General features: G+C 35.1%; 1 protein-coding gene across 7 annotated transcripts in view; it reads right to left on the bottom strand.

The window, feature by feature from the left end:
• The window catches only part of LOC107670612 (nectin-1-like), a 249801-nt gene that overhangs the window by 22293 nt on the left and 205443 nt on the right, over positions 1-22065 (bottom strand). For 2 of the 7 annotated variants that reach the window (XM_016463258.1, XM_016463259.1), the window contains exons 9-10: positions 15644-15745; positions 3134-3317 (exon numbers count right to left, since the gene is read on the bottom strand). The exons of 1 other annotated variant lie outside the window; for it this stretch is intronic. In XM_016463258.1, the coding sequence (XP_016318744.1) occupies positions 3177-3317; positions 15644-15745 (243 nt within the window). In that variant the 3' untranslated portion in view covers positions 3134-3176. The remainder of the gene's footprint in view (positions 1-3133; positions 3318-15643; positions 15746-22065) is intronic. 4 more of the 7 variants (XM_016463255.1, XM_016463256.1, XM_016463257.1 and 1 more) reach the window with 3 other exon arrangements.

Below are 22065 nucleotides of genomic sequence, written 5' to 3'. Positions count from 1 at the left end.
GTACCTTGTTTTCAATTGCATTATTCAATTGTTTACTCGTTTACTTAATATGAATGATAACATTTCGATTTGTTGTGTGATTTCTGCTGCCAGCTCGTTTCCAAGAATAGGCCTACATAATGTCAAACAAGACTTCACTTTAAACCTTAAAATATTTTAATGCAATATTGTTACTAAAATGTTTTTTTTCCTGCATATTTCGGTCAACTGCATTTTATATCCTTTTATATTCGCTATAAAATGGGTAGGTAAGCCATTTCTCCTGCCGTTGTACCTGCACTCACTCACATCATTAACACATCCCTTCACACTGGTGTTTTTCCCTCAACATTTAAACAGGCTCGTATAACCCCACTTCTTAAGAAACCCACTCTTAACCCAACTCTTTTAGAGAACTACAGACCGGTTTCCCTTCTACCTTTCATTTCTAAAACACTTGAACAATTTGTGTTCAACTGTCTAGAGCGGCCACGATCAGCTCCGGTGGCCGTGGAGCCGTAACGCGCCACAGACACGTGCAGTGAGGCGCAGATCAGCTCTAACGTCACTGAATCTGCTGTGTAGATGAATCATGCAAAACATACACGACAAACAGCAAATTTTTCATTGTTTCTCGAATCGTCATAGCATTGCCACACCGGCGATGACATGACTGCGGTGCCAAATCATTTATGTCCCCACGCATCATGTACGTCGTCACGCGTTGACGTCATCAAATTGTGATCGGTTCCTGAGATTGGCCAAGTTGGTGAGTACCGATTGAGTCATAAAATATGATTATCGGCCGATACCGATCTCCGGCCGATCGATCGGAGCATCCCTACTAAATTGCTTATTAATAAAATGATAAAAATGCATATTCACTGTAAAATGGGTAGGTTTAGGTTTGGGGGTAGGTTAAGGGGTCTAAAAATCTAAATTGCTTATTGATAAAATGATAAAAATGCATTGATACTAATATCTTAATGATACAAAAGTAAATATTTTTACGTTTTTTAGCTAAAAATACGTAGTGATTTGTACGTTTTAAATGTTGAAATGCGTCTAAATTGTACGTTTTAGCATCAATAAAAATGTACAAAAATGTACGTTTCGTGCTTGTAAATATTACGTATTAATACCTACGCATAAACAAGACCAGGCTGAATGGTAACAGGCACAAGTTGGACCCTCTTGTGTGTTTATCTCATACAGTGGCGATAACATTAAAAGAACATTCTGAAACATACTGAGCGAGCAAAATGTTAGCAATAAAACGTTCATACACCACCATTCAAAAGTTCGGTCAGTATCATTTATGATATTTTTGAAATAAGTCTCTTATGCTCACTAAGGCTGCATTTATTTGATAAAAAATACAGTAAAAAACAGTAATACTGTTAAATATTATTACAGTTTAAAATAACTGTTTTCTATTTTAATAAATTTAAAAATGTAATTTATTCTTGTGATGTAAAGCCGAAGTTTCAGCATCATTACTCCAGTCTTCAGTGTCACATGATCATTCAGAAATCATTCTAATATGCTGATTTGCTCCTCAAGAAAAAAATAAATAAATCTAAATATATATTGAGCTCCTACTTAAGTGGGTTACAAAGCACTCTTAATTTCACTAATTACACTTAATACAAATTTAAATTGTAATACATTTTCATTTAATTGTACATAACAAGCAAATAAGTGTCTGCTTAATATTTTTGTGAAAGTGTGATACATTTTTATTTCAGGATTTTATTTATTTTTATTTATTTATTTGAACAGAAAGTTTGAATAGCAGCATTTATTTGAAAGAGACATCTTTTTTAGCATTAAAATATTTTTGCTGCCGTACCGCACCATACCATATCATGCACATTACAACATCTTACAGCTGAAATATGTAATTTCTGCACTACTAGAATAATGACGTCATAATATGCAAATTAGATGAGTATATTTACACCCCACAAAAACTTTCGGTCATGCCCAACATTTTTCTAATTTACAGTAGATCTCTATCTTTAAGCCCTTTCAAGCCACAAGCTTTTGAAATCTTTATGTCAAAATCCAGCATTTTTCCAAAAAAACCCTGGCGCCTAAAGGGTTAACTAAATGTAAATAGACACTCCGTATTTTTTTATTCCATAGTAAAGGCAATTCATACAATACATTTAAACTGAGCTACTTTAACACCATCTCCGAACTTTCTACCAGGACTCTGCTGTTCTTAGGCTGGTTCTTCCCTGTATACGTTGATTGACAGATGTCTCGTCCAGTCAGCGGTGAGTAATCCCAAACCAACGGCGCTGTCTCAAACTATACCTAACTCTTCCGGTTTGTCTGATTTGTCGTTGTGTTTTCTGACTTGTTATTTTGTTTTCTGAATTGTTGTTGTGCTTTCTGAATTGTTATTTTGTTTTTTAGACTTGCATTTGCGTTTGTAATTTGTTATTTTGTTTTCAGAATTGTGATTTGTTTTGCACTTCTCGGCCACCGTAGCATATAGACAGATCAGGGCTTGCAAAATCGCTAGCCCGACGTCCCGAGGCTATTGTGTTTTCCAGTCGGGCTACCAAAATGCATCACCGCCCTGCCTGATTTAAAAATTATTGTATCAGGAATCGTATCGCATCAAGGGTTGAGTGAATCGTTACACCACTATATGCTTATGCTACTAGTTTTTGCTAAGGTATTGAAGTAAAGTGTTCTTCACATAATATGTTATTTAAATGATAAAGAACCATTTGTTTGCTCATCTGAAAAATTATCCAATCTATCTCTCAAAATCTGTAATATGATCCAAGTCATGAGTTTTGTGATCCGTTGCACACCTACTCTCTTGTTATATGAAGAAAAAATGCAATCACTAAAGTTTTTGATCATGCTAATTTGTCCACAGTGAAGTTCAGCCGATATCTTTTTTTTTTTTGGGGGGGCTAGTTAAATTCATTTTGGGCTACCAAAATCTGAAGAATGCCTGCCCGAAGGGTTACCAGGGATTTTGAAATTTTGCGAGCCCTGCAGATAAAGGCAAAACCAAACAACAGAAGAAAGAAGACACAATCAGGAAACACAGAGGGAATTCAGTGCTCAGTGAGAGAGAGTGAGGTACGAACAGAGGAAAAGAAACATAGGAGTGCATCAGTCTGTGTACCTTGAGGCCAGAGTCATGGGGGAAAGGCCTACAATGGCATGCGTTAGTGTGAGCTAGGCTGGATGGTTGCGTACTCGACAAGGTCCCCATCAGTGTGCACAGAGCTTCGTGGGCTGGGAGAGGAAGCCAAAGCTGCAGTATCCAGATCCGCATACTGGACATCACAGTCCTTGTGACCAGAGTTCTGGAGATAAGAGAGGTGGAGAGGATTTATGAGGATTGGAGCTCAGAACGACAGAGTGAGAGAGAAACAGAGAGAGCGTAGAGGAGAACAGAAAGAGAGAGAACAGAGCTGTCACTCCAATCAGTGAACACAGACTCCAGGTTAGTGAAATGAAGGGAAATAAAAACCTTTACTGAGGAGTCCAGTCTTACAAAACTTTCTGAAAAATGTATTTTTATCTAAGGGTGAATCACACTAACTAACTAAAAACATGTCCAAGCCATTTTTTTTTTAAATCACAAGATTTGTTTTGCATTATGTTTTATGAAGCATGTTTTATTTTCTCCCCACTTTTGCATTACCTTAATGCATCTGGGTGTTTTATTATTATTTATTATTATTATTATTATTATTATTATTATTATTTAGAATAGTTAAAAAATATTTTTTTTCATATTACATTCATGAGATTGATTGATTGATTTATTGATTTTTATTATTTATTTTTTGTTTCATGTGAATTTGGGGGGGGGTGGGGTGCTTAATTGACATGAAAAAAAAACTAAAAATATTCAAATGAGTATAATTATGATTTGTATGTAATTAAATAATAATTAGTAATTCTAAATAATATACATTATGTGTAGATGTTATTCATATATTAAGAAAACATTTAAACATATTGTAATAATGTGCCTTTTTACAATAATGAGAATCAGAGCACTTTTTTCACATTATAGTATTGATAATTTACTATTTAGAGTTACTATATCTTGACTCTGTGACTGCCTTCAGCCTCTGCAGCTGTTAAATGATTTAGTTCAGGCATTATGACGAAACTCCTCCAGTGAAGAGACATGGAAGAGCAGAGATGAGATGAATGGACAGACATTATGAAGCATGATAATGATAACACAGAAAACAGACTTGGTGATGTTTTCATATGAAGACAGATGGCTTGGCATGTAACTGATAAATCAATCAAGCTAGAACAAGCAAACATGAGCCTGTGCTCAAAAGGGCCAAGGACTCAAAAACAGCTCCTCAAGGTTGAACAAATGACGATCAATGATGTGAATCTGTGAGTTGACATACAGCGGCCCCATATTTGAACGTATTTAAACAATGTATGAATGCCATTGCAGTACATATCCAGGGCCGGTTCTAGATATTTGGAGGCCTTAGGCAAAATTCATGTTGGAGCCCCCCACCATCAATAAAAAGCACTTGAAACAAATATGATTCCTAACCTTTTTATTTATACAACGTTTCATTTTAAAATGTGTATATTTTTACTTACCGGTCTCGGTCAAAAGTTTGGACACATTACTATTTTGAATATTTTTGAAAGAAGTTGCTTATGATCATCATGTCTGCATTCATGTGATAAATACAGAAAGAAATACAGAAAGAACTGTAATATTGTGAAATGTTATTACAGTTTAAAATAACGGTTTTCTATTTTTACCATACTTTAAAATATATATTTCTGTAATGCATTTCTGAATTTTCATCAGCCATTATCCCAATCTTCAGTGTCACATGATCCTTCAGAAATCACTCTGATATGCTGATTTATTATCAATGTTAGAAACAGTTGTGCTGCTTAATATTTATTCTATAACCTTTGATACCTTTTCAGGATTTGATGATTAAAAAGTAAAAAAGAACAGCTTTTACTCAAAACAGAAATATTTTATAATATAAGTCTTTACCATCACTTTTGATCAATTTAACATATATTTTTACTGTATTTTTATTACTGTATGTATTTCTGTATTTTTTATCAAATAAATGCAGACTTGATCATAAGCAACTTGCTTGAAAAACAATAGTAGCTAATGTGTTTAAACTTTTGACCAATATTAATGTATATTAATCAAACTTTGTCTAAGGTAATCTCTTTTTGGTTTATTGAGGATGTTATTATACCCATTATATTATTATTATTATTATTTTGCAGTAATTTCTGCAGTAATTTATTCACAGTTCCTGAATACTACTTCAGTAAATGAACATCAGTGCTTTTATCATTTTGTTTTTCCTAGCTGGGTATAGATTTCCTCCTCCCATTTAATCAGTATTGACTACAGATATTGTCATATTATTAATATTAATAATATGATATTATGCATTGCATTGCTACCTTAAATATGCACTATATACAAATGAAGTGGACGTTAAAGTGACATTTCTAGTTAGTTGAAACTGAAATTAAGTGTTATGTTAGAGCAGTAATGTAATCATCAGCAGAATTTAGATGATACACACTGAGGTCCTTTTATTGAAACATTAAAAATGTCCTAGTGTGTTTGCTTTTGACTTTAAATACAAACTTCTTTACTTTTACTTTAGCAGCTATTTTGTTAGTCAGCTCCTGACGCGATGTCATTCATTGTGCACGCAAATTCAAAGCGTCGCGTCTGCTTGTGTCAACAGCGCTCGCGTACTTTTAAACTCATAATAAACCGGTGAATGATCTGTCCAGAAATGACACTGATCGACAGTTTATATATAGGCCACATCCACACGAAGCAAGACCTTTCCCTATCCAATCTTTTCTTTTTTCTCGTTCTAAAAAAAAAAATCCGTACACACGAAACCACTGAAACCGACTCAAAACAATGTAGTATACATGCCAGACCAGTATGTGGCACTGTAATTCTGCCACAGAGATACACTAAAAATGGAGAAGAAGACTTGGAGCATGCGCATAAACCTTGCACGCTGTATACAAATATTTTTGCTTTAGTAATTTTTTATTTTTCTTTAGTAAAGCTAATAGGCTCAGTAGCTTCTGCAGCACGAACACAAGCATGTAGTCCGCCGTTGTTGTTGTTGCTGTTATGTGATGTAGCAGTGCCTGACTAGGGTCGAGACGTGGGGTGATGACATCATCGTTTCACAAAAATATACGGATTAGCTGTACACGAAAACGCAAGGGTGTCATTTTCCGATCTATCCACTCTGGAACCTGGTTTCAAAAAATAGGAGTTTTTTTCCAAAAATTCAAAAATAGCGGTTTCAGGCTCCCAAAACACCGATACGATACAAATTTGTTCACGTGACATCCAATTTTTTCACGTGACATCCAATTTTTATGGCAATGAAAACTGTAACGTATATCTTGTGTATGCATTGTTTATTTCATTTGACCTAGTTTTCAGTTTGTCTAGTTAATTGATTAGTTCCCACCTGTAGCCTCTACTTACTTTCTTTCAAATTGTGAATGGATTATGCAGAGAAATCGAGCAAAGGGCGCTCCCCTTATAGCAGAGCTGATTTTAACAGTTGACTGAAAAATGAATGAGCTGGCTTATCTAAAACCAGGAAGTAACCATGCATTTAGTCAATTCCTGGAGGGCCGGAGCCCTGCAGAGTTTTGTTCCAACCCTGCTCCAGCACACATACCATGTAGTTTTCAAATAAGTCTTTTTTTTTTCTTTTTTTACTTCAAACTGTTGCATCTGGCCAAAATATGAGTCCTCTTTCTCCAGGTAAAATAAATAAATAAATAAATCAGGATTGAAATATGCACTAATTATGCACTGTTTACAAAAACAGTTCAAAACAAATATGTTTGTTGATTTTGATGTAAGAAGACAACAGGGAATGGAAGCGTTATTATGGATTAAGGACTCATATTTTACCTGGAAGCAATGGTTTGAGGTTAAAACACCTTAATGACAGATTTGTTTCTTACAAATATGCAGCTTTTCTCTTCACAAGATGTTCATTGATGGTCTAGAGTGGTGTGGATTATTGTGATGTTTTTATCAGTCGTTTGGACTCTCATTCTGACGGCACCCATGCAATGCTAAATTCCTCAAATTCTGTTCCAATGAAGAAAAAACTCATTGGATGTCCTGCGTGCGAGTACATTTTAATCAAATTTTCATTTTTGGGTGAACTATTCCTTTAATTGTGTGTTAAATGTACACATACTTTTTGGGCCCACTGTAATAGATGTAGAAGACAAGAGACAGAAAGATAGATATATTTCATAAATCAAGAACACATTGGAAAAAAAAAAAACAATAATAAAAAAGTGCCACAATCAAAAACAATCAGCCATTCACAGAGATCTGATCAAATCTGATATAAAAGAAGAACAGCATAATATGAAAGCAAAATAAATGGACAGACTAAATGACAAACTTCGACGCAATCACAGGATCTAAAAACATTAAGATAAGATGAGATGGCAATGTTTTTAAATTATTTAGCCCATAAAATGTTTATGAGACAAACTGAATCTCATAAAAAAGGTCATTATCTGCTTTGTTCTGGCCACAAATCGTTGAATAGTAATAAAAGAATTCACAATTTTCGAGTAATGCGACAGATTTCACCCACAGGCCGCATTAATGTGGTGGCTCTACAGCCATTATCCAATCACTGCTGAGGAGTTAATGAACACTCTGGTGGAATTCTATAATCTCTCAGTGGTGGCACTTTATATTCCAACTAGGAGCATAAACAGTCATCTTCCTTTATCATTACTTTCCCTTCGTTTTCTGGCACAGCAGGATTTTCGCTTCTGCTTTGACAGTTCCTATCCTCTTTATATCCCATAGTTCATGATAACATCTAGCAGATAATTGTTTTATTCAGATTCAAATGACAAACTCCCCATCCGAGTGATGCTGCGGTGGAAAAAGGGGCTTGTAATCTTCAGTAATTCACTAGGTTTGTAAGATGCTATAGATATTGGTTTTGATGTCTCGATGATAGTAATGCAAAGAGACGTGGAGTGTGAGGTATCTCCTGCGGGCCGTGCTCTTTGTGAATGGGAGATGAGATGAGCTCTGCGGTATTTGTGTGCTCTGCCTTTGGTGCAGTGCTGAGAGCTGGCGAGTTTGACTCTCTGGCCCTTTCTGCTTAAGATGACAAAGTGAACAAAGAGCCAGGTTGCCTCTACACCTACCCGATTTTCCATCCCTGGAGTTCGAGAGGCTTTAGGAAGACACAGGCTGCATCCCAATTCGCCTAGCTGCTATCCGTACTGTAGAGTTTGCAAGATGAGGATTAGGGAGTCCCAAAAAATCGGAGGGAATTCAGAATGCCTTTTTTGCCCCCATAAAGGGCACTGCTACTTGAAAGGTCACAAATGTGAGCAAATGAATCCCTTCACGAATGTCCCTGCCACGAGGCTGTTAGTGTAGTGGACATGCAATTGTCAACTGGAATATGTCATTTTGTTAAAACATGAATAAAAAAGAAATGAATACTGTAATCAATGGTGCACTCAGTAATCTGGTAAGTCTATTTGCACTGGGAATATATATCTCCACAATAAAGACCAGGTAGCGCTAATTTTATGCAGTACACAGAAAATATGAATATTTATTTATTTATTTATTTGTGATAAAGTGTTATATTTTGTTACCTTTCCATTGCTAATAATAGATAATACTAATAATACTACTAATACTAATGTTGTGTCTTTAATTTAGTTATTTAATTTAGTAATTTAATGACAACAGAGAATGGGAGTGCCAGTGCGTTTGTTCTTAATCGATTGCGTTCTCAGAGCTGTCAAAATAAATGTCTGTTTCTGACACTATTGGTCAAACAGAAAAACATACGGGCTGATGCAAACGATTAAAAATGACAAAAATCGACTACTAGAATAAATAAATAAAATAATTTTTATTTTTATTATTACTTTTTTTCTATAGTCATATACTTCAGCTCACTGAAGCTGTCTACGTTGTAAGGGATGACGTCCAGTAGTTTTTGAATCGTTTTTAAATGATGAGGAATAATGAATCATGAGGTAGTTAATTGGTCAAGATGCTAACCGTATGTGTCAGTGGCATATTGACAGATAGTCTTACTACCAGGGCCGCATTAAACTGTAAGGGGCCCCTGGGCTTTACCTCTTGAGGGGCCCTTCATCCACGAGAACTACAGCCTACATTCAATCAGTCTTAATAATCACAAAGCGCAAACTGTCAGCCTTTAATTTTGCAGTAATAAATGGCATTAACAAAACATCCAAAACAATAGGTCTGTCATATAAAATCTACACAAATATCACTGCATGAGCTACACATATGCACATAGTCTGACATATTTTATATGTCTAACTATTCTGGACGCATTTAACTTTTGTTTCACAGAAGATAAATTACAAGGTCCTTAAGGGGGCGCGGGGGGCATTTCCCCCCACCCTATCTATATAAAAATGTGTAGCATTAAATTGTGTTAATGTTGGTTAAATGCATTATGAACTAACATTCATAATTTTTAACATAATTTTTACAAATCCTATTTGTAATTTTTTAATCACTAATTTATTAATAATAGTTAAAAAATGTATTAACATTAACCAAAATAAATAAAATATGTAAAATGTTGTTAAATTATGTTGTTAAATTATGGTAGTTATTCTTTACAGCTGATGCAATAACTAGGCTACTATTAATGAGTGAAACCTTTGTAACATGCTACTGTATGTTTTAAGTGTTTATCTTCAAAGTTGTATTTTAACATTTTTGATTAAAATTAAGGCCCACGGCTCAACAATAAGGACTGCCCAATGGCCCAGGGCCAGCAAGATGCTTGGGACACCAGACAGATTTTTCACTGCTCCAATCAGGCCACTTTTGCATCTTCACAAAAGTTTATCATTTGCACGTGTGCCGATTTAACAATTTAAGAGAGTTTAAAGCATTCAAGGGCAAGAAGACGTGAAAGAGGGCTCCATTCAGTGGGTTCTGTGCGCACAGAGCCATGTCTCATCACACAAGCCCCGAATTGCAAGTAAAACAATATAGGCCTATGAAAAAAAGACATCAACAGTGCTTTATTTTTGTTCATTTTACTTCTATTTTACAGAAGCATTCAAATAAGAAATAATGCAGAAATGTAATAATCAAATGTAAGTATAATCATTCCATAGTCTTTAGTGTATTAATTACAAATAATAAAGCCATACAAAAGTTATTCAGTCAAGAGCAGTGAGTAGCCTAATTCCCTCTATTCTTTTGTAGTTTGAGGTGTATTATATTAAGATCTAAATCACAAATCTAATATGTCACACATCAGATTTTTCCACAACTGTTTACGTTCATTTAAGACATACCCGTCTATGTTTAAATGAACACTATCAAAGACAGAAATATTTTGAAGTAATTGTGTTGCATGCTGCCTGAGATGTGGCCTTCTGTGTGTGCGCTTCAAGTGTTTCAGTCAGGGCTGTTTCTAGCCATTTTGACGCCATACGCGAAGTCCCTGTTGGGGCCCCTAAACTTTGCATGCAACAATCCTGCAGCAGTTGACAGCGCTCTGATCCAATGGAATACAGGCATCGTCAGATTGACAGTACTCTAGCCAAATGATTTTGGGGAATCCATATTTCAGGTTGGCCGTGCCACTTTTTATAACAACACTGCTAAAATGTAGTGCCAGTGTAGTGCCCCCTCCTGCTGGTGGCACCCTAGGCGACCACCTAGCTTGCCTATGCCTAGAAATGGGCCTGGTTTCAGTCAGTGCGAGTAACGCACTGAGATCATTTTTGTGGTTTAGCCTATTGCGTTCAAAAACTAGTTTTAACATCAAGCACGTCCCGCATTATTTTCTCATTCATGCATGTTTTTTGGCTTTTTTTCCCTCTTTCATATTTGGGAGCGTTTGACACAGGACAACACCTTCACATGCATTCAAATCGTAATTTTAAGGTACAGTCAACTCAGCAGTCAACAATTATAATATGCGGTTACAATTTTTTCCGACATCACGGCCCAGCTTACTACGCCCTAAAAATATGCAATTTCCCCAAAACAGTCTATACTTCTAGTCCGTAGAAGCATACAAATTGGAATGCAACCACAGCCTATGAAAAGCAAACAGGAAGTGTTGCCTGAGCCTCACTGTAGGGCCACTGATGGGACGTGAGGTGTGTGCAAATAAGGATTTTGACATTGATTACTTAAGACCCCATCTGAGATGGCTTTTTAGCCACACACCAATCACTTTTGCAATGTTTCTGCCCTTTTCAACGATTGAAGCACAATCCAGCAAACACAATGGACATGCTAGTCAAGCTAATTACAGTCACATCAGCTATTGAGGGGTGGTGTATCCCCTCTGGGAGCATGCGTTCCGGATCGGAAAAGCTCCTTCATTAGTCTCCGGCTCTTTTCATTAGCAAAAAACACTAAGAACTTAAGCTGAAGTTGACATTGAGATCGAAGTTAAGTTGACATGACAGACAATTTGCGTTTTTCATCACATTATATGTCAGAATTTAATGTATTGTTTTCATTCTCTGCATGTAGATAATGCATAGATGTACCATTGCAGTATCACATATATTGAACTAGATTAAATCTTTGCTAGCATGAGTGCTTTGAATCCTGTAATTTTGAAATGACACCACTTTATGCTCTCATACGAGTGCTTCTTAATCCACTGTTGTGTAGTTAGTGTAATTAGGGTTTGACAGTTCAAGTTAAATACAGCACAGCAAATTCAGGAGATTTTTTCTTAGACATGCTTTGCTATAACAAGAGTCACGTAGCTGTTTATTCACAGTACCAGAAGCAATAGTTTCCCACTGTTTCATAGTATAATCATCTCCACAGTCCCTCTAGTATACACTCACCATCATACAGGCGCACTGCAGTTGGAGGTATAGTGCACTGCATTCCACTGTATGCTTTAAACAGGCAATTCACAACACCTCAACACTCTTGCTAGAATGTGAAAATACTTCACTACAAGGGTTTTCCTTGGCTTTTTTTGTATCACATCAATGCGTCAACATAGAGTTGGTGTACAAAAATGTGTATTTTTAATTAAATGTTGATCGATTTATTTTGTGCAGAGTCTAAAAGAAGGAAGTATTGTGAGTGGATATGAACATGTGCGTGGATATTACTTAAATGTGAAGTACTGTATGAGACATCAAACATAATTGCAAGGGAATTGCTAGGTGGTTGCTTACTGGCCAAAAAGTCCCACTCTCAAGTCTCGATGATATTCAGCTCTTTAACCCTCTTTAACTTAGGGGTCACACTAATGATCTTCAGCAGTCAAAACAAAATGAAGACAATAAGAGTAACATCTTGTAAATTCAATAAATATACCACATGAGACTTTATGCTACTAGACTAGACATTTGCACCATGTCTATAAGGTAATTTATATAGAAATAAATGCACCATTTATTTATATATCATCTAGGGGGATAAATAGAGAAAATCATATACATTTAAATGGAGTATGTATTTCCTAGTTACTTGTAAGCACATTTTCAGACATACTTACTTATTTTTAATAGGTTTTGCATTTAGATTTAGATTTAGACATGATCAAATATTACATCTGTGTGGCTGATTTGTATATTAAAAATGCTTTGCATTTTTGTATTTTTCACATTCATTTCCTATGGCGGTAATTTTTGACTTTAAATATTTTAAATGTGACTATTTTTTAAGACCATTTAGCCTTTTCTGATCAAGTCAATTATTTTTGTGTGTGTGTTCATATAGCAAGTGCCACAAAGTTTCATACCATTCCAATGAAGTCAAGTTTGTAAAAATTCTAAATATCATCATAATAATAATAAATGAATTAATAATTTATGCATTTAGCAGACGCTTTTATCCAAAGCGACTTACAGTGCATTCAGGCTTTACATTTTTTACCAGTATGTGTGTTCCCTGGGAATCAAACCCATGACATTTTGCGCTGTTAACACAATGCTCTACCACTGAGCCACAGGAACACAATTTATATACATAATATATTTTGTTTTACATAAAATTTAGGGTTAGGGGTTTGTTAAAATGAAAACCCACAGAAGCCATGTATTATTGTTTTTTGTCTTGTTTTCTTGTAATCATGAAATATTTTTACAGTTATTCAGAGAAAGTAAGTTATATAGACTTTTTCCTTAAGTTATATCAGGAAACAATAAGACAGACAACTAATAATACTGCATGGCCTCTGTGGGCTTCCATTTGTTTGCATTAGTATTATTGCAGTTCTGTTTGATGTTGCACGTCTCACCTTTACAATTGAGCAGCCCATTTTATTAAAGTGACCACATTAAAAATGAGTTGAAAAAAGGCTGGAAATCACAATTGTTTGTACTTTGCAACAGGTGCATCAAACTGTATTCTTTCTCTTTGGTAGCAACACATTTACAGCATGCTTTTTATTTCTACCAATAAAGAAATCCCAAACAACAAAAGACTGTCTAAACAAAAGCCACATCCTTCAAACACACTGCTAGTGCATTGCTGTGTTTAACGAGAATGAGACTTCGATCATTCCACAGCCGTGTCATGCCGTCAACGCAAGCCTGACAAATGTGACATTTTCACACACAATAAGCCCAACAGAGTTATAAAAGATGACAAACAACGAGCCTATAGCAGGTAGGAGATTGTGGCTCTTGAAGAGGCATGCAGCTCAGAGTTATAGAGAAGCAAATATATCAAGTATAACATGGCCTGCAAATGAGGGTAGGGGGCAGAAAGACAATGCAATACGATGTAGAGCCTATACAATCTATCCACACGGGGTTGCTGGGTAACTAGTGTCTTAATTGGCCTGGACTGTAGAACACCATTGTATGTGAAAGAATGAGGTGTGGAACGACCAGAAGAACTAAAACCTCACAGCAAGGATGGCCAAGTGTAAAAAGCAGTGTGATTAGTGTGTGTTTGGTTTGCTGTGGAGATATGACACTATTGTAATTCAATGACATGAAACACATGTGTGGATTTACAGTGTAAATGCATTTCCAGACTGCATTGCTTCATTCCTCTATGGTGAAAAGATTGAAACAAAAGCTCTGTTTCAAAATCTAGTGAGCCTCAGATATAGGCATATTTGAAGGCATCATACTGTACTGTAGCTGCAAAGCTTCTTCGAAATATATCTTCCAAGATCATTTCTTTTGGCCAAATTCTAATAATTATTTTGACCAAATTAATTTTTTAAAGTATTTTTATTTCACAATAATATTGATTGATTTTGTGCGTGCTTGCTTGAAATAATGTTGTTACAATATAAAAAATGTAGATAGCAAATTTCATAATTATCAGCACCAATTTTGATATCACAGCAAAAACTAATAGATTAAATGAATGTAAGAAAAAGGTTCCCAAGCATATTGGTAACAACTTTTTTTTTTGACAGTAAAAAACTAAAAAAGAACCAAGAAAATAATGACAAATAATAGGACAAATAAATACAAAAATACAACAGGTCAAACATACAAATAAAATAAAAAAGTGCTTGAAATTTTTCAGGTAGGAATTTATATATCAGAAATACTACAGATATCAAATAAAGCATTCGAGTTTAAAAAAAAAATGGCATAGTTTTTGCTGTATGAATTAAATATTCACTGATTTATTTATTTATTTATTTATTTTTTAATTAAAGCTACAAAAGTTGTCTCTCATACAGCGCTTGAGTACCAAACTGAGTTTTCCTTCACAGGTTATTGCACAGGTTAATGCAAATAATAAACTTTCATGACACAGCAGCAATGTCATGTGAGTGTAACCAGGATAATCCACAATATCTACCAAAATGTCTACCAGTCTATCATGTCCGCTGGTATTTTCTACGCCAGATTCTTTGGACAGAAGACAATCCCATAATGCATTGATTATAAATATAATTTAGCCAATACTGAAAAATAGTTTAAATAATATCGGTGTTCACTGGTATACATTTTGAGTGTTGTACTGTTAGCTTAGCAACATGCTAATACAAAACTCAATTAAAATCAATTGCCCTTGTAAACCTCTTAAACCAGCTTAAGCTGGTTTGCACCTCTTAGCTGGAATAACAGGCTGGTTTATACATTTTATTTTTATTTTTTTATTTTTTTTCCAATGGAGTTCAGACTTCTGTGAACTTCCCGTGAGGAATGCTGTGTATATGATGTGTCTATGCAGATTATTCCCATACTGTCACTGTGAGGTTTCATTTCAGCTAGGATGCTTCCTTTGAAGGCGGCTTCCTATGAAGGCTGTACGTAAGAAGGCAGCTCAATAGGTTTTGGAACAGAGCCAGGATATTAATGCCATATGCCTGCAATGAATTCCCTCCAACATATGAGAAACCTCACACCTTCTGCAGAGCCAGCTGAATTACAGACCCTTGTCATCTGTTCCCAGCTGACACAGTACAAGTCAGAAAATAAGTCTCCTTGGATTCCTCTTTTAATCTAAACATCTTTCTGAAGGCAATTCATCTTGTACAACATGCATAAGAAGATGTGTTCCATAACAGCCCGACCCCAGAAGCCTCTTTTCAATGAAACCACCAAAGCAAGAGAATGGACAAACAGCAATGAGTTTAGCAGCGCTACTCACCGGCTTATCGGTGAACGCGGTGGACTCCGACTGTGCCATGTCATAGTATGGAGGCTGGAGAGGAATCTTCTGTATCTCATCCTCCCTGTCCAGATGAACAACCTTCAAAGGCAACAGAACCGCCATTGAAGACTAGTGGCAGCTGCCTGGGAATTGTTATCCTGTCTGTCTACATGCACATTACTTTGTACAAAGAACCAAACTAAACACTTGAATGGTACACTCTCCAGAAAAAAAAAAATGTGCAAAAATTGTACCTTCAGAAATGGACCTCAAATGTACATTATTACGCCTAACTGTGAATATGCAAATGTGTTACTCAATTATTAATTATAAACTCTCGGGGAGTACTTCAAGTAAATATATTAATGTAAGTGAAAGACTTAGACTGACAAAAAGGAAATCCCTGCATTGAATTTAAATACGAAATAATGTGAATTTGTGCATTTTAATATGTTTGAAAGACAAAGCTTTCCAAATATATAATAAAACATGGCTAAATAAAATTGATGTGTTCATCAGTAGTTGATGAAATGTAAAAATGTTGACCATTTCAGTGGTCGAGTGGTCAAATGTTATGTAGCCTCTCCATTTTCTTCTGTAATTATACTTGTGACTGGTCTTTGTGTGAAAATCTGCCTTTTGGAATGTATGTAAGCCATAAACTACTTTAGAAAAGTACATTTAAAAGACAAAAAAGAAGAATTTAAAGAGAATCAATCAATTATTAATAATGTATCATGTAAATAATATGTGATCATGCAATCAATAAAAAGTAACTGTGGTCTGATTAAGAGTATCTTAAAATGTAATACACTCTACAAGTAATTAATTTTTGGAATCTGATTACTTAATCCAGATTACATGTAATCAGTTACTACCCAGCACTGGGTATTTCTATACACCCTTTAGGTGTAAACAAGGTACAAAGGAGTCCTTTTGGGGGTCCTGACACAGTGACAAGCTGTTGCACCCCCAAAGGTACAATTTTTGCACATTTATTTATATCTGGCAGTGTATAATTTGGTATGGCCTATTCACAACATTGATGTGACAAAATAGCACAATTTGCAAATGAGTTTCTGAAAAGATTTTGCCTGCTGAACAACGTAAAATGCAATCCAGTCTCTCATTCACTGAATTACATGGCTCTCTGGGAAATTCAATTCTGACTGGTCAGTCATGGTGGTCTGCAATCAATTATTATTGTATAATAAGATTGACATTTTGACTGCTATAATTGACTGCAATTTATAGTGATTATAGTATGTCTCTTGTATCACTCTAAATCTCTCTTTTTCCTTACGAAAAAGAAAAAAAAATGTGTCAGGGTTTATTTTGAGATAAAGACTGGCTTAGTGTTAGTCATTCCCCAGAGGAAATAAAAATCACATGTGAGATCTCTTTAACATCTCCGATATTTCTCCTAGACAGAAATTAGGATATTTTAAGATCAAATGGAGACTTGCTTCTCACACTTGACTCTTGAGATAAAAACGCTAACACGCTCACAATGGTCTCCTTTTATGTTTTAGAAGAGATCTCATCATCATCATCACACACTGTGCTCAGATTTTTCTCCTTAGCTAGAAATGCTGGAACGCTCACATTTGTCTCCTCAACAATTTAGAAGAATTAGACATGAAATTAAAATTCTGTCATTAATTACTCACCCTCATGTCTTTCCAAACCCGTAAGACCTTTGTTCATCTTCAGAACACAAATTAAAATATTTTTGATGAAATCTGAGAGCTTTCTGACCCTCCATAGACAGCAACGCAACTGAAACGTTCAAGGCCCAGAAAGGTACCAAGAACATCGACAAAATAGTCCATGTGACATCAGTGGTTCAACCGTAATTTTATGAAGCTATGATAATACTTTTTGTGTGCAAAAACAAAACAAAAATAACTTTATTCAACAATTCTCCCCCCCTCCGAGTTACCATCTACCGCCATTATCGAGAGTAACACAACGCATGCCTGTTCTACGTCAGCAGCATCACGTGCATGCATCGTGTTACTCTCGATAATGGCGGTAGATGGTAACTTGGGGGAGAAGAATTGTTAAATAAAGTCATTATTTTAGTTTTCTTTGCGCACCAAAAGTATTCTCGTAGCTTTGTAAAATTACGGTTGAACCACTGATGTCATATGGACCATTTGAACGATGTTCTTACTGTTCTGAAGAAGAATGAAGATCTTACGGGTTTGGAATGACAAGTAATTAATGACAGAATTTTCATTTTTGGGTGAACTATCCCTTTAAGACAAAGCTGTTTCCTACATGAGACATATAATAGAATCAACCCTTAGTTTCCTGAGGGTAACCTCTGTGAGAGCCATATCCTTGTGGGCAGCACATTGACGTCGAGGCACAACTGCACATCAGACAACACGAGTTTGAGTCCCAGTTAAAGGTACTTTGCTGCTCATGTTCTCTTCTCACCTCTCTCATTGTCTCTACTCCTGCTGTCCTGACTATTAAAGGTAAAAAACCCAAATGTAATCGAGAAAAAAAGAAAGAGCAACCTCTGAGCAATAAAACATTTTTTTATAATGGAGTCTTGAAAGAGATTTCAGCCAGCCAATAAAGAGATCTTGCATGTTTTTCACAGTCCATTCTCATTCTGGACTCCTTTGCTCCTTTCTCATGTCTCATTTGTGTCTACTTTTATTTCTCCTAAGAAATTTTAGGAGAAACATCTGAGACACTATTAACACTAAAATGAGAAATACATGAGAATCACAACTAAGTCTCCTGAGTTTAGAAAGAGCAACCACTGAGCAATAAAATATTCCTATATGGAGTCTTGATAGAGACTGCAGCAAGGAGATAAAGAGATAGTCTATGTTTCTTTCACCACATTCTCAGTTTTTACTCTTTTTGTCTCAAATATTTATCATGTCTCATTTGTGTCTACTTAAGGAATTTTTGGAGAAATATTGATGCGTAATTGCTGTTGATACTAATATGAGAGATGTATGAGAATCGAAACTAAGTCTCCTGAGCTTAGGAATAGCAAACTTTGAGCAATACATTTTTCCTTACTGGATAAAAATATGACCCATGACAAATCAGATAACAGAAAATACCATTCAAAATGTAATGTATATGTTGTTATTCTCTTGGATTTAGCCACTTGTTTGTGGCTGTTTTATGTTCCTTGTATCTGAGATTAATGATATAAATAGGTGGATGTCTCTCTGGAATGCTGGTTCTGGACATATAAGCCAAAGGTTTGTTTTATTGGTTTTTGAACCACGGCAACAAAATCAAAATCAAAATAAGAAGCTCTGAATTGCAGTTTGATCACAGTTCTTTTTTTTTTTTACCCTTGTTTCCCAGTTTATTTGAAGCAAACAGAAAACCAAACAAACATTTTATTGACCCTTTTTACAGCCATGAGGAGTTTTTTTTTTTCACTCTCTTTTTTGTCTTTTTCTTCTTCTTCTTCTTTGTCCTTTTTAAATAAATATTTAAACTAGAACTGCTAATGCCACTTTTGAATAAGCTACTTCCATTGCATCAAAGATAATTAGCTCTACAGGCTGTTAATGTTGCACATGTACGCCTGTGAATTCACAAAGCCATTTATAACAGCAGTCTGTATCTCTGAAACTGATGAGCTTTATTCAAAGGGTTGTTTGCCACCTGCTGATCTATTCATATCACATGCAAAAGAAAACTGGGGATAAAAGAGCTCTGACAGAAAGTGTCTCAAACATGCATGGAAACGTGTACAGAGGGAAAGAAACCATAGACTTGAGGATGCAAAAACACGAAAATGAGTTAAGCAGGGATATGCGTAGGGAGGCAAAAATAACGACGGGCTTATTTTTCGCCCACAGCACAACAGAACACCACAACTGCTGTAGACACAACATACGCTCTCTTGCCTATGAAAATGAACACAGCAGAAGAGTGCTTTCATTCCGTCATGTTTAATGGGGTGTGCAAAACCACTTCCAACTAACTGCTAGACGGAAAAACGATGCCCGAGCCCATCCAACAAGCTCAGCGAAGGCCTTGGCCTCATTGTTTTCAGAGCAATTTTCATTAGGCTTACAGTGTGCTTCTTATGAAGCCCTTCCCGCTTCACTGGCAACAAGCACAATGTGTTTCGAAGTTTGGGATGGGATAGTTTCTCAACCCTTATTCTTTTCCAAACCTAAATAAAACATCTGGAGCTGCTTGAAATTGCGACTGTCATCGAACGAAAGAAAAGCGAGAACAATCAAGCGATAGCAGCCAGCCTTTTCATATTTTCTTACAAATCAAAGACGAGAGAAGACAATAAAAATGTTAAAAAAGACGGAGCCGCTTACATGTGCAGCCGGGTGGTTGTTTGTCTTGGAGGGCTGTTTTAGTGGTTTGATGTGACTAAATTGAAATGCCTAAATGTGGGATAATCCTCCAGCAACGATGGCCATTGAGTAAAGATTCCAAACAATCACCGCCTGCCTATGTCACATTTATGAGGGATATCTATTCACTGTAAAGAGGACTTTAGCTTTAAGGAAGATTTCTGAGACAGTGGAAAAAATTCAATTTAAAGGAAGTATAAAAGGCTTTGCTGCCTCTTTGTTACGGCAGCCAACTGTTTTGTTTCTTGTTATCTCTTCCCTGGGGCCTTGCTGAGAGGAATGGGGAGGAAGGAAAACGCTACGGAGGCTCTCGCAGGTTCCCTCATTACCTAAAAGTAACACGGGGATGGTGTCAGTCAGGCTTATAGTGGCCTTTCATGTACATGCTGCTTATCGTATTGGTGCAGGTGCAATATCCTCTGGGTCAGCTTTGGGTGATTCTGTAACAGTTTTCTTCTTTTGAGCTAAATTTAACTGTACAAGAGACTTATTGCATAATTATTCAGGGTCATGTGTGTGTTATATTGCCTAATAAAGCACAGTCACGTTCAAAGATCAAATTAAGTTGGATTTTTCTTTCCCGTGTTGACGAATTTCCCATTGGAACTCATCTAGTTGTTTAATAAACCTGGCATTAAACCATACCAATATTATTGGCTCGTTGACAAATTGCTCTTGTTCGTCTTTTCTAAGTCACTTTGTATAAAAGCAAATGTATAAATGCATACATGTAAAAAGGAGGTTGTGTTGGCAGACATATACAATTATAATAACCACATTACAGCAAACGGCTGGTCATTTCATCGCAAGATGCAGTTTCCAAGTTATTTTACTTGAATAATGTAAGGTGTATCCAAGTGCAATAAGATATTCAATGACAACAAAAACATTTAGGGCAGGACATGATTTATCGAGAGCTGAATGGAATATGAAATGTGTTTGTTACATGCTAGAATTAAGCCAGGTGATTAGAGGGGAGAAGCTGTGAAAGGAAAAAGGGACTTGTGCTGTCAGTCAAAAACAAAAGTCATTTCAGAGGTCGGAGAAAGACAAACATTATTTTTCTATATGGAATAACGTGCAGCGATAAACCAGGCCTGTAAAACAAAGTGAGTTAAATTGTTGGTTTAAAGTTGACAAAACCAATTAAAATCCAGTTTAGATTGAGTGCGGCAGTCTCACGATAATAACATTCGCTGTCAACTCAGGGTTTGATACTGAGTTTATGTTGAACCCTGCAGCATGTGCATATGACACTTACAACAAACAGCCTACACTCTTAAAAATAAAGGTGCTTCAAAAGGTTCTTCATATGGCATCGTGAAGCACCTTTATTTTTAAGAGTGTATGTGGAAAAAAAAAGAAAGAAAAGTAAGCTTTATCATTTTTAAAGCTTTTTATTTATCAATTATAAAGCTTTTATTTTATTTTACACACTACCATTCAAATGTTTGGAATCATTATTATTATTATTATTAGTAGTAGTAGTAGTAGTATTAGTATTATTATTAGTAGTAGTATTATTAGTGTCGTTGTTGAATTTTTTAGTCAAGGATGCATTTATGCAGATATATTTATATTGATTATTTTTCAAATGAATGCTGTTCTTTGATCTTTCTATTTACCAATAAGTCCTGAGGATAAACAAACAAACAAACAAACAGATAAAAAACAAATAAACAAATAAATAAATAAATAAATAAATAAATAAATAAATAAATACAATAAAATAAAATAAAATAAAATAAAATAAAATAAAATAAAATAAAATAAAATAAAATAAAATAAAATAAAATAAAATAAAATAAAATAAAATAAAATAAAATAAAATAAAATAAAATAAAATAAAATAAAATAAAATAAAATAAAATAAAATAAAATAAAATAAAATAAAATAAAATAAAATAAAATAAAATAAAATAAAATAAAATAAAATAAAATAAAATAAAATAAAATAAAATAAAATAAAATAAAATAAAATAAAATAAAATAAAATAAAATAAAATAAAATAAAATAAAATAAAATAAAATAAAATAAAATAAAATAAAATAAAA

The sequence above is a fragment of the Sinocyclocheilus anshuiensis genome, unplaced genomic scaffold (genome assembly GCF_001515605.1).
Source record: "Sinocyclocheilus anshuiensis isolate Anshui unplaced genomic scaffold, SAMN03320099.WGS_v1.1 scaffold140, whole genome shotgun sequence".
In the NCBI taxonomy this organism is placed as follows: domain Eukaryota; kingdom Metazoa; phylum Chordata; class Actinopteri; order Cypriniformes; family Cyprinidae; genus Sinocyclocheilus; species Sinocyclocheilus anshuiensis.
The sequence above is the reverse complement of the archived record's forward strand: the minus strand, read 5'-3'. Positions and strand labels throughout refer to the sequence as shown.